Here is a 27,714-nt window from a genome sequence, read left to right as displayed (position 1 = left end):
CAGTTGACTCATGGAACGGGTTCACTCCAACACCAATATCCCTTTATCAATTTTTAATTTTCATGATAAATCTGTGCTATGAGAAGTCTTTCTATGAACGTATAGTTACATAAGTGAACCACTTCAATAGCTAACAGTAAGCAACTATGTAGGGCCATCAGAACACGTTTGCATTGGGGCGCCCGGGTGGCTTTGTTGGTTAAGTGTCTGACTCTTGATCTCAGCCCAGGTCTTGATCTCCGGGTCATGAGTTCAAGCCCAGCATGGAGCCTACTTAAAAACAACAATGATAACAACAACAGAATACACTATCTTTACCAGACTTGTAAAAGCTCCATAACACAGGCTGTAACCAAGAAAATGATATAGGTGAGGTCATGAAAGAGTGTCTTGTTCGCATATGCAACTAGGAACAGAGACTGTGAATAATAATGCATATCTTCCCACATAAATTCTGTACGCTTCCCTCCTCTGGATGAGCCCTCACTAGTTTTTTTTGGTAGAAAAAAAGCCAAGTTAGGGACTCTGGGGGCCAAAGCCCAGAAGGAGTCCAGGTGCGCTAACTGGGTTTCTTCATGATTACCAGACCCCCTAAAGCCCCCAGGAGCAGCCCTGCATACCCTTAGGTGTCATTTTCAAGTCTATAATAAGATGCCTGAATGCTAAGCGTTTGAAGTGCTGCTTTTAAAAGTGTTGTCATAACAACAGGAATAAAATGACTAATGTAACTCGAGTTTGAAGGAACTGCCTTAGTTTTAAGTCCATTGTGTTACCTTCGCGTTGCGAGAGCTTAGCTGTAACCTCCTACCTAGCTCAGATGAAGGCCGTGATCATTTCACAACACCACGATCAAGTCCGTGGTTTTAGCTATATTTGCCATCACATAATCGTCAATCAATTTGATTTACTTGTTCAGATGGCAAAAAAAAAAAAAAAAGGACCATATGCAAGAATATGTCTTAGTTTGATTATGTAAGCCGTATCTGAAAAGCTTTAAGATAATTTATCCTTTTGGGGCACCCAGCTGGCTCTGTCAGTGGAGCATGTGATTCTTGATCTTGGGGTTGTGAGTTCGAGCCCCACATTCAGTGCTGAGATTACTTAAAAATAAAAAAAATCTTAGAAAAAAAAAAAAGGTAATTTATCCTTTCCCTGGGATGAAACATACCACATAGCTTGATTACAAGGCACTAATCCTTTTTCTACGTCTCATGCTCATTAATGAATATCAGTGTTCATCACACGTGCTGGGCAAGGGAAAAAGCACGTTGTGCATAATTACTGGGTACCTTCTCCTAGAACTTCATGGTTTTTTTTCTGTTTAGGATTTCCAGAGATGTAGCTCGGTTCTAGCAAAACAATAAAAAAATAAGAGCTTACAAAAATGGTAATTTTTGTAGAGGCAAACAGCCATAGAAGATGTCAGTATCATTTTGATGCTTTTTTGAAGTAAAGAAGCAACACTCACCATTAGCTAGAAATGAGTTGCCAAGCTCTAGGGATAAACAGGCTGCCTGCAGGAAAGCCTGAAGGAGTTGATGGTGCCAGGCACAGGGCCATTTTCTTCTCTATCAGAGCGTTGTTTTTGAATCTGGTGATCAGAAAGTGAGGCTTTGTGGTGGGTGTATGTTTCTCTCAGCAAGATCAGCCAGCTGTCTTTGGGGACAGTGTTCCCAAGAGATTTTTCCCTTTTGATATACATGGGTTTTAAATAGAGATATATGTAAATGCACTTACTATTGCTAATAGCTTCAGCCTCCATTGAAGTGCAAAATGCTCTTTCCTTCAGACCAGGAAACAGGTGGTCTTGTTTTGCTATGTAGCTTGCACCAAATGAAGGTCTATTAGTGTTCTAGACTTTTCATTTCAAGATGAGTTATGACAACATTAGTGAAAATCCACTCAGCCCCTCTTGAGATTGAAGCTAGTTTTATGTCCTAAATCGTTTCTCTTCTAATTGTCATGAGGCCAGCCGCAGCTCCCTGCGTTTATTTGATCCACCAGAATAGAAGAAGAAACAGTTTTCATTCTCCCCAGAGGTTGTAATGGTGTCAATTACCTACAGGCTCTTGCAACTGACTGTCCCAGAGGATAGACGTGCTATTAACATTTCTTCTTTACTCTTCAAATGAGTCAGCGAGACCCTTAAAATAGCTTTACCATGCTCTGCTGTCATTGCTTTGAGTGGTGATAAGAGAGAGAGAAAGAAGGAAACAGTCATGTCAAATTACTTTATTTCTGTAGGTCTCTTCACTTGTAAAATATATATGGTTTTATAATTAATACTTTCCACATAATTGAGAAAAGTCAGATGCATCTTCAAAGGACAAGTTCTAGTTAACAGGAAACACCATTAGTTCACATGAAGCCTTTTACATACATTATCTCATTTTCTCCTTGCAACAACCGAGGTGACTTAGACATTATTGTCATCATTTTATTGAGAAAAGTTGGAGCGTAGGGGGGACTGGAGACTTGGGTGAAACCTGGACCAGCCTGGCACCAGAGCCAATGTTTTTCTATCCTACCTTGTACTAAGAATCAAAGAAGTCAGTGCAGATAGATGGTGCCTACCCTCAGAAGTTTATAGCTGGGTTGAAGAGATGAGATGTTCAAGAAAATAGTTATAATAAAGGGGGTCCCTGAATCTGTGAGTTCCCGCCAGTGATGCAGAGTTTTGCTGTTCATGAGGAAAGACCCTCTAGCCGAACTGCTCAGAAAATGCTATGAAGAACAGTTGGCTTTTGGGTCAATGAAGGTAATGGGTTAAACTCATTGGATAAGAATCCAGGAGTCCATCCTGACAATAAAGAAATAAACAAACAAATACATAAAAAAGATTAAGGAAAGCTCTTTCTCATAGTAGAAAAATATTATTGAGTTCAAAGAGTACCATTTTGCCACCATCATAGTAATACTTGATTTGGGCAAGAACCATCAATGGAGGCTAAAACTCCTGAGTCAGAGTAACAAGATACTTGCGTAGCCTCAAAGTACCTCCTTACCAACCACTTATCAATTACAGAGACAAAAATAGTAACTTTCCAGGGGAGAAACTGGCCAAACACACCTCAACCTAGTGATCAACGTTAACACCACCAATCATGGGACCACGTGACTCCTTGTATCTACTGATGCAATTCCTTAAAAGGACAACAATATCACTTATGTGATGTCACTGCCAAAAATGCAGAGCCTGAATCTAATTATGAGAAAATGTCAGACAAACCCAAACTAAGGAACATTCTAGAACACAGCTGGTCTGTGCCATATGAAAATGTCAATGTCATGAAAGACAAAGGCCAAGGAACCATCCCAGATTAGAGGAGACTAAAGACACATGACAAGAGAGACAGTGCACAATCCTGGATTGTCTCCTGTCATGAGGGTTGGGGGGGGGGAGATGATGTGCTGTATGTTATTGGGGACAATTGGTGAAATTTGCATAAGGTCTGTACATTAGATAATAGTATTGTGTTCACGTTTAATTTCCTGACATTAACAATCGTACTACGGCCATGTAAGTGAATGTCTATGTTCTTAGGAAATACACATGGTCATATTTAAAAGTAAATTTGCATTCTATTTGCAAATTGCTCAATGGGGAAGAGCAAATATACATGTAAATATGTATATGCAAATTGCCCTCAAATGATTTAGGAAATTGTGTGTGTGTGTGTGTGTGTGTGTACATGGGGATGATGACAAAGTAAAATGTGGCAGACGTCAACAAATAATGAATCAGGATGAAGGATATAGGAGAGCTGTTCATACTTTTTTTTTTACAACTTTTGTGTAAGTTTTAAATTATTGCAAAATCACATTTTTTTTTTAATTGGCTTTTCAACTAGGCTTCCCAAACACTCATGTGTTTAGTCCTTATCAGTATTTAAAGTGGTGTGGTTTTTTAATTATCTAAAAATTGTTGCCTTCAGAAAGATGCTAGTTTCCAGCTTCGCTAGCTTTTGCCTCTCCAGATCATTCCCGTTCTGGAGGTAGTCGGTTTTGTCTTCTTTATGAAACTGGGGAATAACAAGGAGCGGGAGTTGTCTCCCATCTGCTTATAGACAGCCATATCTTCTTCTCCAATTACATTATTAAGACTGATTAAAATAGAGATCATTTTGGGTTCTCTTTGGATCTTGGACAACAAATCGCAGCCTGCCAGTGTTGAGCATACCCCCATATACTTAATTATATCTCAATTGATGGACTCCTAGAAACAAGGAAAGAAAACCATCACTATCAGTTTCCAGCGATTCTAAAGATGAATATCTTTCTGTTTCTCCCAAGTTAATTGAACCTAAGTCTTTATTATCATAGTCTCTGTGTTTCTCAAGCACTTTACCTTTTAGAAAGCACTCCTTGATTTTAGGTATGTTTTCAGGCAGACGTCCTACCATCTGCAGGGATGATGAGAAGTGGGGTTTAGGAGATGTCCAAGTATCCTTGTAATTGTAAGACTGAATGATGCTTTGATCTCAGTTGAACCTTAAAAGGCTTGTCTGTTAAAATGGGGAGGAAATACAACTCTTGTTCTATGGACACCAAATTGGAGATCCAGCAAGTTTGGGAATTGCCCAAGGGGCCACGTTGGTTCTTCCATCTCTTGCTGAAGGTGAGGCTATGCTGGGTTGTTCTATAGATTTTTGTATCCATCCAGGTCACTTGTCTTAGTCAGTGTCATGTGTCATGCATGCATTTATTATTTAGTTAACAATGTTGGCAACCGAAAAGCAAATATTAGCATTGACTAAATTTATTTAGTACGTTACAAAAAATAACCAATGACTTAAATATATCTACTTTTTTTTTTTTTAAGATTAGTCAACTTCTGTAATGGGTACCTTGCAACCATATAATAAACAGAGACCTATTTTTAGGATTCATCTTAAATCATCATTTAGCATAGCGGGCTATTTACATCTGGCCCACATGCCTCTTTCAGACAACTGAATTATACTTCTGCTCTTGACCAAGATGTGGGGAGCATAAACAGGATGGCATTGTTAAGAAGCAGAGCAGAGGAACACAAATCGGGCATGCAGAAATGACTCAGAAGGCGTGCAGCATCCTACGTGGCCTCAGGATCAAATCATGAAACCATCAACTCTCAGGTGGTTGGTCATTGAGTCAGCATTTTCCTTTCAAGTCTTGATTTCTTGGCACTTCCCCTTGCAGAAGGAATGATGACTTTTTCTAAAAATTGACCGTGATTTTTTAATAGCTCTCTCTTTTTTTTTTTTAAGATTTTATTTATTTATTTGAGACAGAGAGAATGAGAGAGACAGAGAGCACATGAGAGGGGGGAGGGTCAGAGGGAGAAGCAGACTCCCCACCGAGCAGGGAGCCCAATGCGGGACTCGATCCCGGGACTCCAGGATCATGACCTGAGCCGAAGGCAGTCGCTTAACCAACTGAGCCACCCAGGCGCCCAATAGCTCTATTGATGTAGAATTCGCATACCATAAAATTCATTCATCCTGAGTGTACAGTTTGGGTCTTAGGAAATGTGTGCTCTTGTCCGACCATGGCCAGAGTACAGTTTTGGCATGACCCCCTGACACCCCAAAGGTCTCTCCTGCCCCTGTATCTGCTCCCATCCTTGGCACCAGGAAAACACTTGTACTGATTATAGCATTTGTTACTTTGCCAGCGTATCACCCCAGCAACCTTCCACCTGACTTACTGGTCATCGTCCTATCTCAGAGGATTGGTCTCAGTCTAACTTCTGGAAAGGGCATAGCTTTGAAACTCTGGCGACTGTTGGTTTTTAAGTAGACCCTCTCCTCTCGTGAGCAATGCTTTGGTGCAAATGGAGATATCCCTGATATCTCGTCACTCGGAAATCTCAGATGTCTCGTATTTCCTATCATCAATGGGAATCTTCCAGAATTACCCGTATGCATTCTTAATCAGAAGATTTAGTTAAATAAAAAGAGGAAAACACCCTAAAGACCTTTCTTTTCAAGGGTTAGGACAATGACACAGCCATTGTGCTGTGTTTTAATGTCATGATGTTTGGTGTCCCACAACTTACACGTGAGCTAATGCTAACTGCTCCCTCATTTCCCAAAGAGAAACCCTGGTGTCAGCCTTGCAGGGGTCCCCTTTGCCTTTGGCCACATCTTAACATCAGAAATAAAAAGATTGTATACATAGACTGGTTGGATTTCCTTTTATTAACCAAAGGAACACATGGACTCTGAGTAGACCTAAGTACCCTTTTAAAGATGGTTTAAGAAAAAAGCTCATTTATAAACCCCTCGACATGGTCCTATAAAAAGAATCTGATAAAAATAAGCAGGATACAAAATTTAGCATGCATTATGTTCAAAAATCTTTATGTTTTAAGTGGAAAGGAGAGACTTGAGGAATACAAAATACACTGAAATTCTACTGGAGGCACACTGGGTCTCTCTCACCATCTCTGCCCTGCCTTCTTTCCACTTCTTTTGTACTTTCCTGAGCAGAGTGCTTTTACGCCTGGAAAAACTCAAAATAGCTCAATAATTCCTATTTCTGCAAATGAACCTCAGCATACTTAACTCTAACGATCATCTTCACATTCCTTCTAGCAGACGAGAGAGTCTGCCCAGTTACTTTACAGGTTAATCCGTGCCTCCAACTCAACCTCTCTGAACTAGTCAGCTTGGAGACTCTTGCTTGACAGCTGTTGAAAGGAGGTCAGCCTGTAACTGGGCTGTCAGGATCCTTACCTTAGCATCCCTAACCTCATGGGTCCCCAAGAGGAACGGTTCCAATTTGGGGAGAGAGGCTTGCAACTCAAGCTAATCAAACTCACAAGAACATATAAGGCAGAGTGCCAACTTCTAAAAATACAATGGAACATAGACTTGTCACCAGGACTGAACTTTTCAAAGGTTTTGCTTCCTCTTTTATGACTTCTGCTGGGAGTGTTACCACGAGCTGTGTGTAGGGCCCTGCTGAGGGATAAAAGCTCATCATCACCCACCCTGCCAGCAAATCTGCGGGGGCGATTTCTATCACTCATTCATTTCTTCTTGAGAGTCAGCCGATAGCTAAGTTCTCCAGGTAGCTGGCTCTTTCCCCCCTCTGAATTGCACCCAGATTTGCACATTCGATTTCCCGTCTAAGCAAGGCAGGAGACCCAGTGGAGGGAGGGGGGAGTCCTTGATCCCCTGGCCTCTTTTTATCTGCCTCAGCCCCCTCCCCAGACCCTGCCATCTCCAGGCTCTGTGCCCTTCTCCAAAAGCTGCCTGCTGATTGGAGGAGCTACCTTCTAATTTAAACAAACTCAAGAACTTTCTGTCAGAGGGTGGCGGTCCCTAGCACCCACCAGGGCCCAGGGCACCTGTATCCCCATGTTATGATGTATGAAATCCTATACTTGTTTTCACGTCAAAAGCCCCTGGTCTGTGCTTGGATCGCATCACTGGGCAGGAGAGGAGGAAGCCTCGGGATTCATTGTGGAAACAGTCAAGACGAGAAAGAACTGGGGCTTTCTGGCTTGTTTTCCGAGAGGCTCAGCTCCCAACGGGGGGCCTTGTTTAAGTCAAGGTGCTTGGGATTCTTTCCGGAGGAGTTCCATTCTTGCCATGGATTGGGGGATGGCAGGTGGGGTGGCTGCCTCGTGCACCAGCCGGGCCTCTTGGGACAAAGCAAAGCGAGGAGCAGACCCGCAGCTTGACCAGTGGCCTGAGATCTGAAGCTTTTCTGTGATGGAAGGCATCCAGAGGAATGCTGCTGCCGGTCTTGTCAGGAAGACCCGGCGAGGACTCAATAATTTAGGGACTGCAGACATTCTGGAAGCCCCAGCAGTTTTAAGTAGCAGTATCCAGAGAAGCGTTTGTTGCTTTATGTGGAATTTCTTGGTTACGAGATATGGTCTTTGGAGAGCCATGGCGTGATGTCTGGGGTCCAGGGCAGGCTAAGCACCGTCCCCCCCCCCCCACAAGTTTGGCAGATGAAAATAAAGATGGCACAAAGCTGAGAACTCATAATAAGGACTTGGCTGGGGGGATCGGAATTGTTCTGGCGTAATGAGAATTTGTGACACCAAACACCTCATTTCTTAGAAATCATATTTCTCCTTTGCAAGACTGTTAAATATACATGACAGAGTAAATATACTTGTTACCCAACACTTACCAGATATGTTCTTTTTTTGTCCTTTTTTTAAATTGAGGTATAATTGACATGCAATATCCTATGAATTTTAGGTGTATCTCACAGCAAGTCACCATTTTTCCACATTACGAAGTGACACCACCCCCACCCCCCCCAGGATAAGTCTCATTGCCATCTGTCCCATCATATATACTCTTGTGTGTGATGTTCTTTTTCCTCCAGTCCCAACTCGGGGCACCTCCAAACGTTTGCAATTCCAAAAAAGAATTTTGCATCATGAGGCACCTGGGTGGCTCAGGCAGTTAAGCGTCTGCCTTCAGCTCAGGTCATGATCTCAGAGTCCTGGGATCGAGCCCCGCATCAGGCTCCCTGCTCAGCGGGAGTCTGCTTCTCCCTCTCCCTCTGCCCTATCCCCTTCTCATGGTCTCTCTTTCCCTCTCTCTCTCTCAAATAAATAAATAAAATCTAAAAAAAAAAAAAAAAGAATTTTGCATCATACAAATAATACATAAATATATTTCCTTTATGAAAATGAATACAACCATTAAAATATGCCTGACTACCCGTCAGTCCGTCTGCTCCATAGACTATCTTGTGGATGCTTTCAGGACTTTTCTATTCCATGTACATGGTTTTATATTGTTCTGTTTTTAACACTCCTGGTATCACACTCTGTTTTGTTCCGCAGTTTGTCCCTGGGATCTTTCTATGTGGGCCTATTGATTTTCAACTGCGGCAGAGTATCCTCTCCCATGGTTTTGCCATAATGTACTGACCATTGCTGAAAAGATTAACATTCGTATCCTTTCCATTTTTCCACTGGTACATTGCCTGTCATGAACACCCCATAGATGCCCATCTGTGAACTTGAGTCTTTGTCTACAGGACATACCAAAGAGTAGATGGGATGCGTTAAAGGATCCGTATGTTTTACTTCTCAAACAGATACTACCAAATTGCCCTCCAGACTTTGGGTACCGCTTTATACCCCTAACGGCCACAATACTGCAGTTCTACTGTGGTCCTTTTTCTTAAGTTAAGGCTTTTAGGCCAAAGGAGCATTTGCCGCTAAGATGTAAATTGCTCTGGTGGAGATGACTGGTTTTAAGTCCTTAAGGCCTTGAAAAGGAGTGGTGTCATTTTGGGGGTGTTTTGCCTGGATGCTGGGAACAATGCATCCATGGGGTTTCTAGGAAGCCAGGAAGAGTCTGCAGACTTAGCCGACTCAGTGGGCCCTGAGGTGGGAGTGGGGTCACCAAAAAGGTGGTAAGAGAGCGTCTGTGGGATAAGTTGCAAGTGGGGAGGGGCTGGGGGAGCTGGAAGACGGGTCTCAAAGAACTAGCCCTGCTTCAGAGTTGGGGGTGTGGATTGGGCACGTGTGTGTATACTCTTGTTCCTAAGACCGCCTCCTCCGTCTACCCCGTCCCAACCTACTCCCTTCCTCCACGAGCCTGACTGGCCGGGGGGCGGGGGGGGGGGGGGGGGCACGCTAGTTTTATGACTGTCCTGGGGCAGTTTGTCAGCTTTCAGGAGAATGGACCGCAGGATAGAGATCTCAGCCCAGACCAGCTCTCGGCCAAATTCTTTCCTGATAATGATCATTTCTAAGACCAGAAAGTCTTGTTTCTACGGATCACCCATTCAACCTATAACTGTGATGAAAAGCCTCTGAGGGTTTTACCCATCCTGAAGCATTTTACATTCTGAGAATCCTGGGCAAACATTTGTTTTATGCTCAAGACCATTCCTGATCTATCACTGAACCGTAGAAGGTAAATTATTCTACCATCCAGTTCATATGTTTTACTCTCTCACTGTTTAATTCATTTAACAAGACAGTTAAACTTTGCAGAGAGAGGCTTATTTAAAACTGAATAGTACTTCTTATTTAAAACTGAATACTAGCCCTTTATCTGATATGTCATTTGCAAATATCTTCTCCCATTCTGTCAGTTATCTTTTGGTTTTGTTGACAGTTTCGTTTGCTGTGCAAAAGCTTTTTATCTTGATGAAGTCCCAATAATTCATTTTTGCCCTTGCTTCCCTTGCCTTTGACATATTTCTAGGAAGAAGTTGCTGCCGCTGAGGTCCAAGAGGTTGCTGCCTGTGTTCTCCTCTAGGATTTTGATGGACTCCTGTCTCACATTGAGGTCTTTCATCCATTTTGAGTCCATTTTTGTGTGTGGTGTAAGGAAATGGTCCAGTTTCATTCTTCTGCATGTGGCTGTCCAATTTTCCCAACACCATTTGTTGAAGAGACTGTCTTTCTTCCATTGGACATTCTTTCCTGCTTTGTCGAAGATGAGTTGACCATAGAGTTGAGGGTCCATTTCTGGGCTCTCTATTCTGTTCCATTGATCTATGTGTCTGTTTTTGTGTCAGTACCATACTGTCTTGATGATGACAGCTTTGTAATAGAGCTGGAAGTCCGGAATTGTGATGCCGCCAGCTTTGCTTTTCTTTTTCCACATTCCTCTGGCTATTCGGGGTCTTTTCTGGTTCCATACAAATTTTAGGATGATTTGTTCCATTTCTTTGAAAAAAGTGGATGGTATTTTGATGGGGATTGCATTGAATGTGTAGATTGCTCTAGGTAGCATTGACATCTTCACAATATTTGTTCTTCCACTCCATGAGCATGGAACGTTTTTCCATTTCTGTGTGTCTTCCTCAATTTCTTTCATGAGTATTTTATAGTTTTCTGAGTACAGATCCTTTGCCTCTTTGGTTAGATTTATTCCTAGGTATCTTATGGTTTTGGGTGCAATTGTAAATGGGATCGACTCCTTAATTTCTCTTTCTTCTGTCTTGTTGTTGGTGTATAGAAATGCAACTGATTTCTGTGCATTGATTTTATATCCTGCCACTTTACTGAATTCCTGTATGAGTTCTAGCAGTTTTGGGGTGGAGTCTTTTGGGTTTTCCACATAAAGTATCATATCATCTGCAAAGAGTGAGAACTTGACTTCTTCTTTGCCGATTTGGATACCTTTTATTTCTTTTTGTTGTCTGATTGCTGTGGCTAAGACTTCTAGTACTATGTTGAATAGCAGTGGTGATAGTGGACATCCCTGCCATGTTCCTGACCTTAGGGGGAAAGCTCTCAGTTTTTCCCCATTGAGGATGATATTCGCTGTGCATTTTTGCAAATGACATATCAGATAAAGGGCTAGTATCCAAAATCTATAAAGAACTTATCAAACTCAACACCCAAAGAACAAAGAATCCAATCAAGAAATGGGCAGAAGACATGAACAGACATTTTTCCAAAGAAGACATCCACATGGCCAATAGACACATGAAAAAGTGCTCAACATCGCTTGGCATCAGGGAAATCCAAATCAAAACCTCAATGAGATACCACCTCACACCAGTCAGAATGGCTAAGATTAACAAGTCAGGAAATGACAGATGTTGGCAGGGATGCAGAGAAAGGGGAGCCCTCCTACACTATTGGTGGGAATGCAAGCTGGTGCAGCCACTCTGGAAAACAGTATTGAGGTTCCTCAAAAAGTTGAAAATAGAGCTACCATACGACCCAGCAATTGCACTACTGGGTATTTACCCCAAAGATACAAATGTAGGGATCCGAAAGGGTACGTGCACCCCGATGTTTTTAGCAGCAATGTCCACAATAGCCAAACTGTAGAAAGAGCCAAGCTGTCCATCAACAGATGAATGGATAAAGAAGATGTGGTATATATATATATATATACAATGGAATATTATGCAGCCATCAAAAAAACCCCAAAATCTTGCCATTTGCAACGATGTGGATGGAACTAGAGGGTATTATGCTAAGTGAAATAAGTCAATCAGAGAAAGACATGTATCATATGACCTCACCGATATGAGGAATTCTTAATCGCAGGAAACAAACTGAGTGTTGTTGGAGTGGGGGGTGGGGTGGGAGGCATGGGGTGGCTGGGTGATAGACATTGGGGAGGGTATGTGCTATGGTGAGCGCTGTGTGTTATGTAAGACTGTTGAATCACAGACCTGTACCTCTGAAACAAATAATCCATTATATGTTAAAAAAAAAAAGATAGCAGGAAGGGAAAAATGAAGGGGGTGGGAATCGGAGGGGGAGACGAACCATGAGAGATTCTGGACTCTGAGAAACAAACTGAGGGTTGTAGAGGGGAGGGGGTGGGGGGATGGGCTAGCCTGGTGATGGGTATTAAAGAGGGCATGTATTGAATGGAGCACTGGGTGTTATATGCAACCAATGAATCATGGAACACTACATCAAAAACTAATGATGTAATGTATGGTGATTAACATAACATAATAAAATTAAATTAAAAAACTGAATAGTACTTCTCAAAAGTTGGATTTGAGAAATTATAGCAGATTATTTTAACTGCAGTTTTAAAATTTCAAAAAAAAATTGAAAATTTCAGCCAATATCACCTTTTTTTTTTTTCCTTTTCTTTGTTGAGCCTAAGAATCACCTGAGGACTTTTTCAAAATCTGGACACCCACGTGGCACTCCGCATTAGTTAAACTGAATGCCTGGGCAGAGGGAACCAGATGTCCATAGTGGAAACTACCAATCCAATGGATAAGAGAAAAAAAAAATTTTTTTGGCTTAAAAATTTCTAGGAAGTACAAGACAATCATGCCATTAAAATATTTTTAAATGCTTTCATTCTTTTCCTGTGGTCAAAGAACTCCGTAATGCAACAACAGATGTATTGAACAATAATTTACAAAATGAGAGACAATACTAACAAAATTTGCCCAATTTCAGGAAACCTGAGCGGCTCAGTCAGTTGAGCGTCCAACTCTTGATCTCTGCTCAGGTCTTGATCTCAGGATCGTGAGTTCGAGTCTGTACTGGGCTCCATGCTGGGCATGGTGCCTACTTAAAAAAAGAAAAATTGCCAAATTTGGACCTTAAGATGTGTTTTTGATTATAACCCTTTTGAGTACAGAAATAACGCAAGCTATAATGTCTTCTTGATGTTCATGACGAGTTTGAATGTGGATACAAAGGTCACACAGGCATGCTTCATGCACCCGAGAAGGGGACGGACCTCTTCGTAAGCAGCCAAGGGCACTTAGGAGAACCTCATTAAGTCCTGCATTTTGTCCTGCCCTTGGTGCACTAGATTGAACTTTACTGCACACGCACACACACACTTCCACTTTATCAGTTTGAAAATTCTGAAGAATGCCTGCAAAACTTAAACTCGGCCACCACCCGCCCCCCCCCCCAAGGCTGGAATGGAAGGGGTGGGACTCTTGTCCCAGCCAGGTCAAAGAGCAGGCTTGCTGCCTCCTGCAGGGCCCATCGTGAGTGAGTCAGCACCCGGGCCCTGCAAGAATGCCTGCAAACCCCAGCCAGTCGCGGTACGGGGGAGGGGCCTGCGTGTCCTCTCTCTGGGGAGGCAGCTCCCTGCAGCCTCCTTCCTTTGCTCAGCTGCCTAGAATAGAATGCCTGAGTAGGGCCTGGTGGGGTGGCTCCTCCATCACATCCTATCATCCTGTCCCATCTCCTATCACATCTGGATAGACCGCAGAAGTTCTGCTGTGACTCTTAGCTGTTCTTGCTGGCTGGCTGGGTCTTTGGAGGACGGTGGTTGATGCCGTTCACACAGGCCAACTTGGTGTCTGCCCACCTTGGACGTCCTCAGTCTGGACAGTAGCTGCCTCCCCCTTCTCCTGGGAGCCTGCTCCTCGGCCGCCCCCCTCTCTGGGCTGAGGGTCCCTGCTAACACAATGGTATGTGCTTCCACTGCGCCTGACCTCGGGGGAAAGCGTTACCTGACAGCTCAGGCCCGCCTTGGGGGGAACTGACCTTGGCCTCGCGGGCCCGCCGAAGCTGTGTTTGGACAATGCATCTTAGTCATTCGAGGGGAGTCTCGACAAGAGCCAAGCAAGCGACCGAAACGGGGGGTGTGCTTCCTGCGGTCTTGCCCTCTCTCTTTGTCCCTCTGCTCCGGTATTCGTATCATAATAACATAGATGATCAGCACTTGTGGGAACACTCTCTTTACTGGTTTTCTTTCATGCTCCCACAAGAGTGACGCAATCCTATCTTTTGAAATAGACTTAAGGGTAGAGAAAAGGAGAACACGTTGAAGTCAATTCATCTTTAAAGAAAACTAGTGTTTTCAGCCATCTGACGTCTCAGTGTCGAATTCTCCCCTGAGATTGGACTGTGTTTTGAATGTGATGCGGGACCCGGCTGACACTTTGACTTGGCCTATTTGTGTGTTTCTGCTGTTGTTTTTGTTGTTGAACGGAGGTAAACATTCCAAAGTGTCCATGTTCTTGAACCTTGTCTAAAAAAAAAAATCCCTGAAAAGAAACCTAAAATGACTGATGATTGTATGCAATCTCTGTTTATTTCTGTCTCAGTAGGTGGGTATCTTTTTTTTTCTTCACCTGAGAGCTGAACCCTTTGGCTTGAAAAGAACAGGTCGTAGGAAAGAAGACTTACAAACAACTAATGGTCTCATGACTCACCTCACCTCCCCTCACCTTTGCCATTGTTGACAAGTGTAGTGTTTTTTCTGTCTGGACCTGCCTGTAATTTGCCCTAATCTTTCCACTGTCTTCCAGGACTACCAGCCAGACTCCCAGAAATCATGTTGGTAGGATCCCAGTCCTTCTCTCCTGGGGGGCCCAATGGGATCATCAGAAGCCAGTCCTTCGCGGGGTTCAGCGGCCTTCAGGAGAGACGGTCCAGGCAAGTCGGGTGTGGTTCTGTCCCGGGACGCAGCTCGAGAAGGCTGTGAGCTCATGCCCTCAAGAGGCTCTGCGAGCGTTCAGCCTTGTTGAAACATACACACGCATGCACATGCACGCACACACGCGTGCATGGTATTTTAATCTCTTCCAAGGAAAAGACGTAATGTACCAAAAATTAAGTGCCGTAATTTCTTTCTGTCATCTAGAATTCCTCCTGCCAAGCAGATGGCTGGAGATTTGGGATAAGCTAGCAGTCTGTGTGCCTGGCTCTCCCCGCCCCCTCCCCTTTGGGCCGCACGTCCACCGCAGCCAGACTGGGGAGACTGTGTTTGCTCTAAGTTACGCAGTGGGTAAAGACCGCCTCTGCTGAGCGACTCTGGGCAGCAGATGTCCTTCAGACACAGGCTTGGGAAAGTTAGTCTTCCGGTTTCTCCTGTATCTCCCTTCCTCTAAAATAGGACTTCGGGGAACTCAAGAAGGAACACACGGGTCATGAAATAGGTAACATGGAAAAAGTTTGTCTTCAGTTTTTCCGACACGACAGAGGTCTTGGGCCCTCAGGGGCCTACGTCCTCGACCTGTCCTGTCCCCTTTGGTACAGACGGTTATGCTGAGGAAAAGAGTAACTAGCCTGGGAGGCGCAGGGCGGGCACCTGCCAGACTCGGAGGTCACAGCTTTCCCTTTGACAGCTGGGTCGGTGAGGTTCTGGCCTCTCGGTCTCCTAATCAGATCCGGGGTTGGGGTCTAAGTTCTCTCAGGTGTCCATCCCCGCTTGCAGGCTGCGTCCCTGCCACTAACAGAGATGCTGAGTTCTGCGTTCTACCTAAAGATAATGTACTCCAGAAAAAGAAAGCTCACACAAAGCCATGGGTTCGGCTACGTGTGCCTCTCTCTAACGCCGTCTGGAGTAGCCCTTTATCCAGAAACTGTTCATTCACATCCTAGTCGAGTTCAGCAGACGCTTGTGCTCAACATTGCATAGCACGCGTATTTTTTTCGTCGGATTAGACGGTTCTGCTTCCTCGTTTCCTTGGAAGCACTTGTCCTTGGCTTTCTGTAAGGGTTCAGTGGCATGGTGTGTCTTCACTCAGAGCCCCTGACCTGACCCTGGGGAGCCACTGCCTTGCGGAGCTTCCAGATTTCAGCAGTTCATAAATCTAATAGCAAATCCACCAATAAACCACACGTGGGATGGCTCAGGTTATTCAGCTATCGGGGACCCGTACCTTCCCCACAAGACACGGATATGAACACAAAATGATTCAGAGGGCATTTCTTTGCTCAGACCCTTTTGGATGCCGAGACTCACAATTTCTTTTTCCTTTGCACAGATGTAACTCCTTCATCGAAAATCCCTCCGCTCTCAAGAAGCCTCAGGCCAAACTGAAGAAAATGCACAATTTAGGACACAAAAACAACAACCCTCCCAAAGAGCCTCAGCCTCAGAGGGTGGAAGAGGTCGTCAGAGCCTTGAAAAACGGACTCGAGTAAGAACATCGACGCTAAGAGCGCCCTAGAACGTTTTTCCTTTCTAAAATCCTCACGGGGAGGAGGGGTGCACGGAAAAGTTTTAAGAGATCATTTTAAAATGTCTATTTTTGTACTAGACATTTTATTCTTGCACCGTAATTGAGGAAGCCTTCAATGAGTCTCAAACATGTGAAATATGTCAAGTTTCCGCATCACATCCATAGCATTGAGGGAGATCCGAACTAGTGATGTGTTTAACTCAGCGCAGTGTTGGGATTTCACATAAACGGCGATGGACAGACAGCTCCATTTTAGTGATCGCTGAGGAAGGATTCTGAAACCTTCCCAAGTTATTATGTTATATATTATAGTCTATTATTATACGGACTGTTGGCCCAGAATAAAATCTCCCTGGTGTGTGGGGAGACCTCTAGACTTGGTGTCATATTTCACTAGATAGAATTCTGTGAGCCTGGACCCAGGAGACCCAAAACATCATTTGCGCCATTCCCTCCCCTCTGCTTTTTCTTTTTTGGACTTGCAGCCTCACAGGGGCTCTCCTTTTTGACCATCTGGATGGTATCAGAAGCAACTCCCAGAGCTTTCAGAAAGTTGAGAGATTAGGAGATATGCAGCCTCTTCCCCACTGACTCTCCCCTCCCCAGAGCAGGGCTCAGGTTCCTCGTCCCCTTCGGAAGGACAAGGGCAGCACGGTACAGAGGTCACGAGTAGGTTTCCTGTTCTTTTTGCAGTGAATATCTGGAGGTTCACCAGACAGAGTTGGACAAGCTGACAGCTCAGTTAAAAGATATGAGAAGAAACTCTCGCCTGGTAGGTACCATCCGATCATTAGGATGTTAACCCAGTATTCCTTGTTTTGGGCTGAGTATCTTTTTTTTTTCCTACTGGATGGGGATAGGGGTCTGGGGAAGGGTACAGGGATGAGGAAAAACGTTTAAGAAAAGTAGATCCAAGGGGGAGAGTACTATCTGCTTCCTCATGCATATATGAGAAGGTTAAAGTTATTCTTTTTTTTTTTTAAGATTTTATTTATTTATTTGAGAGAGAGAATGAGAGAGAGAGAGAGCATGAGAGGGGGGAGGGTCAGAGGGAGAAGCAGACCCCCCGCTGAGCAGGGAGCCCGATGCGGGACTCGATCCCGGGACTCCAGGATCATGACCCGAGCCGAAGGCAGTCGCTTAACCAACTGAGCCACCCAGGCGCCCCCGTCTTCTCACCTTTTTTTTTTTTTTTTTAAGATTTTATTTATTTGAGAGAGAGACAGAGAGAGAGCATGAGGGGGGGAGGGTCCGGAGGGTCAGAGGGAGAAGCAGACTCCCTGCCGAGCAGGGAGCCCGATGCGGGACTCGATCCCGGGACTCCAGGATCATGACCTGAGCCGAAGGCAGTCGCTTAACCGACTGAGCCACCCAGGCGCCCCAGTTAAAGTTATTCTTAATACTTCTCAGTATTTTCCAAGCATGTTTATGTGGATACGCTTTATAATCAGGAAAAAATACTAAACAGAAGCAGCTGCAACCCCCTCTACCCCTCCTCCAAATCATATAAGGAAATGAAAAGTTGGGGTTCTCCTAGCATTTTGTTAGTACAGAATTTGGAGCCCAGAACAACTAAAAAAACAGTACAGGTCAATGACGTCAGGGAGGGCAAGGGGATCCCAGGGGCACCTGTTACGAGAAGGTGAGAGCAGCCCCTGAGCCCGTTCCATTACATGTCCTTACGACCCGCAGCTCACAGGTGTCCTCTATTCTAATAAATTTGTGAGGACTTACCTGGTTGAAGAGGTGCTTCTCCCCTATACACTATTTTAAATGATTTTGTTCCGTTCAAAATGATCTTACATCTTAATCTTCCAAGGTGTCCGAAAGCCCAGGAAAAGTCTCCACGCACTAAGAGGTAGAGCTGTGCATCCATAGCCACTGTCTTCTTCTGTTTTCGGAGATCTGCTAAGATGCGTAGTCGTGTCCTTTCCGAAGGCTCAGAGGCTAAAAGCTTTATGGAAGTTAAAAGATTTTATCCCCCGATGATGTTACAGTAGGAACCGCCCCATCTCTGTGGGGAGCGACTCCTTATGGAATGGCCTTCCGCTTTGGAATGCCCTTGAGCATCCTCAGTGGCAACACATGTTTCTCCTTGGAGAACAATAGTGAATGGACGCAGGAGCTCTTGCTGGAACCTGGTGTTCCGTAGAGAAACCCTCCTGATGGGGGACATGGGGATGCTGTGCTGATTACACTGTGCTATTACAAACACACAGGAAATGAACTTGCTTAAAAAACAATTTGTGAGGGCGCCTGGGTGGCTCAGTTGGTTAAGCGACTGCCTTCGGCTCAGGTCATGATCCTGGAGTCCCGGGACCGAGTCCCGCATCGGGCTCCCTGCTCGGCGGGGAGCCTGCTTCTCCCTCTGACCCTCCTCCCTCTCATTCTCTCTCTCTCAAATAAATAAATAAAATCTTAAAAAAAAACAAAACAAAACAATTTGTGAAAAGCCTATCACTGCCCTCCAGGACTCTCCTTAAACACCAGTTTTATATGTTTAAATGGGAGGGCAAGGGCTATCCCTGCTCCATTCTATGTTAACTTGCTTTCCTTATTTAAAAGTTAATATGAATTTATGTGCCCCTCAGGATATAAGAGAGGAGAGCTGAAAGCAAGTGAGACCCTTGGGTGCGGAGAGATTGGGGTGGAATTCTGGAGACGCAGAGGGAAAATAAATACGGGCCCCTAAAAGTACTCTCGCCGCTATTTCAAATAACCCAGCAGAACTTTGCAGGAGTGATCATTTCTTCCCCGGAAATGCAGAAATGCAAACTGAATCCCTCTATTGAAATCAGTAACAATTGTGAGGAAACTATGTTTTAATCCGGACACTCCTTTTTTATTTTAGGGTGTGCTGTATGACCTAGACAAGGTAAGTTATCATTCTGTGGGGGGGAGTATTGCGAAAAAATAAAACACTGCATGTTTGCAGAGAGGTCTGTGATTTCCTCTTTAGGCATAACCAGATCTCCAAGAACTGATGATTTTTCTAAGCCTAGTAAAAGTCATTCTTGTATCTAATGAGGGCGGGTGAATAAGTACCATGATCTGTAGCTCCAATAACATCTTGAAGGTCACTTCCATAAAAATGCCACTTGGTTGTAGGGTTTCTCTGTGCACTGATAAGTTCAAGAACTTTCCAGGTATTTGAAGGTCCTTACCTGTGTTCTCTCTAATTGACTGCCGTATTTCATCAAATTGAAGACATCTTTGACTGAAAAACACACCATTATTTTATATCTCCCTAAGGGAAAAAAAGTGATTCCAGGTAAACCCTGGCACGGTTTTCTCTGTTCACTTAAAATGTGTATTTTATACTTCGTGACAAAACTCTTCTAGGCTTCTTTTAAATGTAGAGTTTGTTTTTATTTATTCATATATGCTGCTGGTCTCTTCGCATGCCTTTCTGTATATACGTAATTTTAATGCTGAATCATGGTGTAATGTTTTTTGAAGACACTGGAGAGGGTAATTAAGTTTAATGCATGTAATAACAATATTTATAACTCAAAGAGATGACACACGAACCACTGTGATTATCTTTGAGCACGAATGGACAGTAGTTTCAAAATGCACCCCGGTTTCAGAGACACTAAACTGTAGGGGCGTGAGTTCATCTTCGAGATGATAAAATATGTTACTGTGAAGGATTAGAAGTAGGCCCCAACAGGATATTGCCCTGCTAGAAACCCAGTGAATTCCATTTGATTGGCCTCCCTCAATGTTCAACACAAGGATTCCCATTACTAACTCAAGCTCATCTCTCAGAATATTTATTCGATGTTTTAGTAAATACTTTCCAAATTGGTATTAGAGATTCTCTGAAATAGCCAAGATTGGAAGGAAGGGGAGGTATTTAGCATTTTCTGGCAATTTGGGGTCTGAGATCAGGAAGAAGATATTCTTGTTGGTCTAGATCAGTTAAACTGTAAATGGCTGTACCTTTTCAAACTTCTTCTTTTAATTCCAGCAAATTAAAACGATTGAAAGATACATGAGACGCCTGGAATTTCACATTAGTAAGGTAATGAAGTTCCCGTTGTCTTGGCTTCTGGGTTTCTGTCCTCAGTCACTAATCAATACGCCTTTGGCCTAAGCATGGCACGTAGTCCGCGGAGAATGTCTTACCTAATTGACTCCTAAACTGATTATCAATTAAGTCCTCCAATGGGCAGGAAAGATGGAGAAAAAGGGGAAAAGAGCCTGACAGTCTGGCATAGCTCTGACTCTCCTTCCATTCAACAAACATTGAAGTGTTTCCCACAGAGCCTCCTGCTGGGCTTTTAGTCCCTGTGCAGTCTTGGTAAAGATCGAACCAGACTCACCCCTACACGAAACTTCACACTTGCGTAACTGGACCCTCTGGGGCCACGCATATAGCTTGGTACCCCGTAAACTTCTTCACGAGGGCCTTGAAAGTACTTAAGGGCAGGTGCCATGTACGTCCCTAACTCTTTCTCAAGCTCCTGGCTCCTTCTGTCCTTCCTCACATGGCGTGGTTTCCAGGCACCTTTTCTTTCATCTTTGTCGCCCCCGTCGACGTGGGCCATTTTTTCAGGACCCCTGACACCCAGCCCTGAACCCTACAAACCATTCACTGACGATCCAACCAGGCTAGCATGGAGTGGGACTGTCACCCCATTGTTCTGAACACTACCAAGAGTTACTGGGGCAACCAGAAAACCGTTCCCGTTGGGAGCCGCTAAATCCCACCAATGGTCATTCCTATATGCATCCATGTGCATCAGCCTCTCTTCCAAGTAGAGAGACTGGAGCCTTCAGTCTCCAGCCTCGATCTCTCCGCTAGGAGTCAGAAGCCCTAGGCTCCAGTCACATACTCTCTGGGCTATATCACCCATGCGAACCTTGGTTTTCCACTCCGTGAAATGGGGCCGGGAGGTGCATGCATTCAATCTAAATGAGCCTAAGAATCCTTTTGTTTTAAAATTCTGTGACGATTTAGATGTATGTAAACATATGTATATGCAGCTGTCTTTGCATGTTTCCACTTTGAAAAATATCTATTACCTGGGCGAATCTGAAATTGCTCCTATTTCTGTTAAACTCAAATAAAACAATGACATCCATTCAGATGTATCTGGGTGGCAGGCAGGTGTTGGCAAATTACTCTGTTTAGTTAGAAACACAGCAAGAAAACAAAATCCCTCTCAGGCAGGAGTGTATTTATCCACCTTGCAGCCGTCGTGGTTAGCCATGACGACCCCGGGGGGCACGAAAGGTTGGGGGCGGTCTGTTTGCAGCACCTTAAGCACAGCATGTCTCACAAATGGTATTTAACTGAATGAGTCCAGCAGCTGGTTTGGTGAGGGTCCCTGCTGACGTGTGGATGAGACCAACGCTTGCCTACAGTCGGCCTGTTCCCACTCAAGTGGGTACAGAGTTACCCTTTATCCTACAGGTTAACTCCATTGGGCTAGGATAGGCTGGCACTGAAATGAAAACAAAGAATTAACTCTTCTGCAAATGCAGAGTAACAGACTGCCTCTTTAGGGCTAACCTGATGTCCCCATGAGCAGTTTCCTATAGAGAGGATTACAGTCTCAGACTTTAGCAAACCCAGTAGTGGGGAAAACAGAGGAAGGGGCAGCTTCCCAGGGGACCCCATGGGTGAAACAGTCTGGCCTGCCCTGGAAGAGGGATCAGCTCTTGTGTTTCTAGGGGTTTTGTGGGGACCAACCCCATGAGAACGATCTGCAGTGTTTATGTAATATTCCAGATTCCAGCCCAGCCCTAACCTACTGAATCTGCATCTCAGAGGGGGGGCCTGGGCATCAGCATTTTGACAAGCTCACCAGGTGAGTCTTAGCTTGGTTTTAGGGTATGGCAGCCACCCTCTGTGCCAGTCACGAACCCAAAGATTTCAGCAGCAGCTTCACCACCCTTGACCTTACATCTCCCTCTTAATCGGAGACAAACCCATCGACTCCAAAGACGAAAGGCTGCTTCCAGAGTTTGGCAATTGCTCTCACCAAAGTGGAGTGAGTTGTTGAAGGAAAGAGCAACAGAGAATCCTTTAACCAGAGAATAATTTCCAGTCTCTTAATGTGCATCTTCTAAGTTGAGTGTGATTGACGTCTAGACAGAGATCGCAATGGTGGAAAATTCCACCTACTCTAACAGGTCCTCCTGATGCTTTGTCGTCAGCACCCAAAAACTTGCTTTCAGAACAAAAGAGGAATCTTAAACTCTGAAACCCCTTATATTCATCTCCACCTTCCTCTGGTTCTACAGCCTTTTGAGAGAATAAACTTTGTACTGAAATGAAAAATTCAAGTTGGCCGAGGCAGATCCCTGCCTCACAGAAGTCCCTGATTTCCTTTGCTTCTGCCAACACCTGGGGTTCGTGTCCTTTTCATCTGCCTGCAAACTCCTGTGGTTAACTGGGGAGCGAGCTGATAATGGGGGAGAGCGCAAGACTGTGGACATATACGTGATCAGCAATAACCAGGTTTTCTCGACTTAAGCACTATTGATATTTGGAGCTAGTCTTTGTTGTAGGGCACTGTCCTCTGTCCCGCAGGATGTTTCGCAGCATCCCTGGCCTCTGTCCCTACCAGATGGTGGTAATACCTCCCCGCTGTGAGGCTGGAAATAAACGGCTCCAGCTTTGGCCAAATGTCCCTGGGGTGTCAAAATCGCCTTGGGTTGATTGAGAATCGCTGTCTTCGAGATAGTAAGTGATTCTCAGGCTTATAAGATGAGTATGATCGATAGTCATTTGCAAACAGCGTATGATTGTTTGGACGTAAATGTAGATGTATAGCAGAAAAATGCTCACCTCCAGTGTTTCCATTTATTGTTTTAGTGGCAGTATTATTTACACAAACAAACACTGCATAGTTCTTAAGTGTTCAGTTTGATCAAGTTTTGACAGTTGTGTTTTATCCTCATTTTTTTTTTAAAGATTTTATTTATTTGTGTGAGAGAGAATGAGAGAGAGCACATGAGAGGGGGGCGGGTCAGAGGGAGAAGCAGACTCCCTGCCGAGCAGGGAGCCCGATGTGGGACTCGATCCAGGGACTCCGGGATCATGACCTGAGCCGAAGGCAGTCGCTTAACCAACTGAGCCACCCAGGCGCCCTTATCCTCATTTTTTAAAAAGATTTTATTTATTTGAGAGAGAGACACAGAGAGCATGAGCAGCAGGGAAGGGCAGAGGGAGACTCCCCACGGAGCAGGGAGCCCGATGCGGGGCTCGATGCCAGGACCCCGGGATCACGACCTGAGCCAAAGGCAGGCGCTTAACCCACTGAGCCACCCAGGTGCCCCTCTTCACCCTCATTTTAAGAATAATTTAATACCTGTATTTTCTATATTGTTGAGGCTCCTTATTGAAGATGATTTTTTATTTAAGATTTTATTTGAGACAGAGAGCAAGAGTGGGGGCGGGGGGTGGGAAGAGGCAGAGGGAGAAGCAGACTCGCCTCTGAGCAGGGAGCCCGATGCGGGGCTCGATCCCAAGACCCTGAGATCATGACCTGAGCCAAAGGCAGACACTTAACCAGCTGAGCCACCCTGCTCAGAGGGATGTCTGCTTCTCTCTCTCCCTCTGTCCCTCCCCCTGCTTATGCTCTCGTTCTCTCTCAAATAAAATCTTTATAAATAAATAAATAAAAGGACGACACTTCTACTAGAGTCTCCTTGTTGAGGTCAGAAACATAAATATCTTTTGGACTGAACAATGGCCTGTGTAACTTCTTTCAAGTGGGATTAAATAGTTACATCCCTCGTGTTCCCTCCTGTGATTCTGACAGGTAGATGAACTCTACGAAGGGTACTGTATCCAAAGACGCCTCCAAGATGGTGCCAGCAAAATGAAGCAAGCCTTCGCGGCCTCGCCTAGCAGCCGAGCTGCCCGTGAGAGCCTGTCGGAGATCAGTCGCAGCTACAGGGAGTACACGGAGGTATGTGCCGGTTGGCTACCTCATGTTACCCTTAAGGGAGCTGTCTTACCATTTGCCTCTCTGGCACTCTTTGGGGGCTGTCTGTGGAATTGTTTAAGATGAGTCTCGGGCGCTTCTGTCGGTCGTATTTTGGTTCAGTCAGTCTTCACTGGACTCCACAGCCTCCGTTGGCCTTTCTTGGTCCCCGAGCGTCACCTGGCAGTCACTCATCTCCTAGTGCCTTGGACCGTGCTTGCTCATGAAACTGAAAAGCCGCAAGATGTCAGATGCTATGAAGCCGTTCACTGACCAAGTCTTGAACTCTTCTGTGCTCCCTGCTGCCTTGCGGTCTCTGCATAGGGAGGCTACGAATGCTTGTCGAGAAGTTCAGCGAATGCATGGGTCAGCCACAGGGCCCTGGTTTTTTTTTTTTTTTTTTTTTTTTTTAAAGATTTTATTTATTTACTTGAGACAGAGAGAATGAGAGACAGAGAGCATGAGAGGGAGGAGGGTCAGAGGGAGAAGCAGACTCCCTGCCGAATAGGGAGCCCGATGCGGGACTCGATCCCGGGACTCCAGGATCATGACCTGAGCTGAAGGCAGTCGCTTAACCAACTGAGCCACCCAGGCGCCCAGGGCCCTGGTTTTTGACGCTCTAAGTGCACTCCTAAGTTTTCTAGTGTCCAGGCAAATCTGGCTTTATTCCCAGAAGTAGAACCACCCTAGCGGTTAAGATAGCTGCCCTGAAAGCTGGGTATCACCAACACTCCAGCCTGTGATGATTTTATGCTAAGGAAGTCCCCTTCTCTCTTCAAGGAGACAAGATAAAGAGCCACAAGCAGAAGTGGGCCTCCCCTGGCTTCTGTCTCTGAGGCCCCTGCATCCGACACAGGGAGGCCTTCCCTCCTCCTGGGGTCACCTGATACCAAGTGTCTTTGATGGAAGACTGAACAATTCAAGCTGCACATCTCACTAACCCGAGTGTCTGCTCGCAGATCGAATTTCATAAATGAAGTCATCAGCCTCCTGAGGGTTCATGGGGTCTGCTGGGCAGTTCCCGGAGCTGAGCCTCTGACCCCATGGGTCACCTTGTATGGTCGCTCCAGCAGTGTCTCTGGTCTGAACCGTTTTGTCTCTCTCTCCGTGTTTCGGCTTCTTCGCCTATATTCCCCTTTCAGAAGAATGCTTATTAAATGCACAAAATAAAATATGTGGAATCCAGGAACTCAGAAGAAACTAATGATACTGAAATAGTCATTTCAGTATTAGTAGTACAGTTACCAAAATATCTTAAAAAGCAAAATATTTTGATACAGTGCTGTGCTTTGTTTATGCCACATTATTATTAGCACAGCTAAATTATCAGCTCTGGAAGTTATAAAATTTTATATTATTTTTTTAAAGATTTTATTTATTTATTTATTTGAGAGAATGAGAATGAGAATGAGAGAGAGAGAGAGCACATGAGAGGGGGAGGGTCAGAGGGAGAAGCAGACTCCCCGCTGAGCAGGGAGCCCGACGCGGGACTCGATCCTGGGACTCCAGGATCATGACCTGAGCCGAAGGCAGTCGCTTAACCGACTGAGCCACCCAGGCGCCCTCATATAACCCATTTTGAATTTTCTTTTTCCTAGCCATTGAATTCTACAAGAGAGGGTATAAAAAGAGACTGTTTTCTTTTTTTTTTTTTTAAGATTTTATTTATTATTTGACAGAGAGAATGAGAGAGAGCAAGCACACGAGATGGGGGAGGGTCAGAGGGAGAAGCAGACTCCCTGCCGAGCAGGGAGCCTGATGCGGGACTCGATCCCGGGACTCCAGGATCATGACCTGAGCCGAAGGCAGTCGCTTAACCGACTGAGCCACCCAGGCACCCCAGAAGTTATAAACTTTTAAAGTAGCCATAAGTATGAGTGACTGTTCAAGGTTCTCTGGAACCAGTGGTGTGGCGTGAACACACCAGTGATTTCTATGTGTCAGAGACCCACAGGTACCAGTCATACCGCTGGGGCTTCCCACATCCGTGATGCTTCCACGCCATGCATTTCACTGGTTGTGAAATCATGGGGACTTTCTCTTCCCCCCATCTAAGTTCGTGGCCCCAGGGCTTGAGACGCCCTGTCTTAGAAGCAGCCCTGGTCCCTGAGACCTCATCTGTGCATGTCTCAGAAATAGAAGAGCACTTAAAACGGCCATTCGGAGTCCAGGAGCAGGTAACTGACCGGCAGCCTGGAGAAGCTGCCCCTTCTAGAATATTTGCCGGCTGTTTCCGAAATACCCATCCTTGCCCAGGTGCCGGCACGTGGCATCAGACTCCGCTCCCATGTTCGAAGATGTAGAGGACCGTTTCAGCAAGAGGAACTGCGCCTTCGGGGAGAAAGGAGTCGGACTTCTATAGCGTCCTACCTGACATCGGGTGGTTTTTGTCTTCACGGAGCCGCAGAGCCGGGATTTTATCACAGAGAGCGTTTTGGAGGAGAGGCTCGGGGGCCTGCTGCAGGGGCGGCAGGGCTCCTCCACAGCTGCCCGGCTGAATCGGAAGAGCATCACCTGCTAAACTAGCTGCGCCCCCGTGTTTTCTTGAAGACGCTCGTGGCAACCCTGCTTGCAGGCTAACGTCCCCGGCGTTTCGGGAAAGTGCCATGTGTTCCTTCACCGGGCCGCGCAGCGCTCTGAGAGAAGCGGTTTTCGATACTGAGGCTTTGTTTCAAGTGGCAGGAGCCCAGGCTTCAGGACGTTTCCCCGAGGTCTGCGAAGCTCTCTGAGGTACCCAGAGCTCACAAGGGCAAAGGCAGTGCCACCGTCTTCCCACCCCATCGACACACCAGTGCGGGAGAGCATCTTCTGGAGAGAACAACGGGGCGCTGTCGCCTCACTCAGCAATCCTGAAGTCCTGAGCCCACAAAGCGCAGACGGAGCACTCCCTGTCGGTGCCCACGGGGCTGTGGACTAGCAGGAGTGCCCCCCACCCCCGCCCCCCACCATGGAGGCTGGTTGCTGGGGGAGAAGCCTGCAGCCCACTCCCGGGGGCCGGACGGTCAAGGCCGCCTCGGGAGAGCCCTGGCCGCGCACTTTTCCGTTTTTGATCTCTAGCTCCGACTGCTCTGTTGAGGTCCTCAGATCCGGAGGAAGCAGGGCCGGTGCTCGTAGTGACCTGTCTAACCACGCACTTAGATGGTGTCCCTCCAACTGCCTTCAGGGGGCCCTCAGCAGTAGCGTGAGCGGAGGACTCTTGTCAGGCCCAGGAATCATTTTGGGGGCACGTGGCCTTTACCGCAGGAAGCCAGCCTCACTCACTTTGCAGGACACAGAACTGCTGTTATTATGGCCCCGATTTCTATTCAGAGAAATTTCCAACCGACAGAAAAGTCAAGACTACTATAATAAACACCATCTGGGGCGCCTGGGTGGCTCAGTCAGTTAAGCGACTGCCTTCGGCTCAGGTCATGATCCTGGAGTCCCGGGA

At 45.5% G+C, this 27,714-nt stretch overlaps 1 protein-coding gene across 6 annotated transcripts in view; it reads left to right on the top strand.

The window, feature by feature from the left end:
- Positions 1 to 27,714, top strand: part of RIPOR2 (RHO family interacting cell polarization regulator 2) — a 110,627-nt gene that overhangs the window by 43,187 nt on the left and 39,726 nt on the right. For 5 of the 6 annotated variants that reach the window (XR_004675828.1, XM_034985795.1, XM_034985791.1 and 2 more), the window contains exons 2-7: positions 14,683 to 14,809; positions 16,144 to 16,299; positions 17,035 to 17,113; positions 19,193 to 19,216; positions 20,315 to 20,368; positions 24,120 to 24,269. Coding sequence is in view for 5 of the 6 variants with exons in the window: in XM_034985795.1 (XP_034841686.1) it covers positions 14,683 to 14,809; positions 16,144 to 16,299; positions 17,035 to 17,113; positions 19,193 to 19,216; positions 20,315 to 20,368; positions 24,120 to 24,269 (590 nt within the window). In the remaining variant the exon portion in view is untranslated. Of the gene's footprint in view, positions 1 to 13,457; positions 13,840 to 14,682; positions 14,810 to 16,143; positions 16,300 to 17,034; positions 17,114 to 19,192; positions 19,217 to 20,314; positions 20,369 to 24,119; positions 24,270 to 27,714 lie in introns of those variants that run through there. The other variant, XM_034985792.1, reaches the window with a different exon arrangement.

This window comes from Mirounga leonina, unplaced genomic scaffold (genome assembly GCF_011800145.1).
Source record: "Mirounga leonina isolate KUSES-001 unplaced genomic scaffold, KU_Mleo_1.0 Mir_366, whole genome shotgun sequence".
Classification (NCBI taxonomy): Eukaryota; Metazoa; Chordata; class Mammalia; order Carnivora; family Phocidae; genus Mirounga; species Mirounga leonina.
The sequence above is the reverse complement of the archived record's forward strand: the minus strand, read 5'-3'. Positions and strand labels throughout refer to the sequence as shown.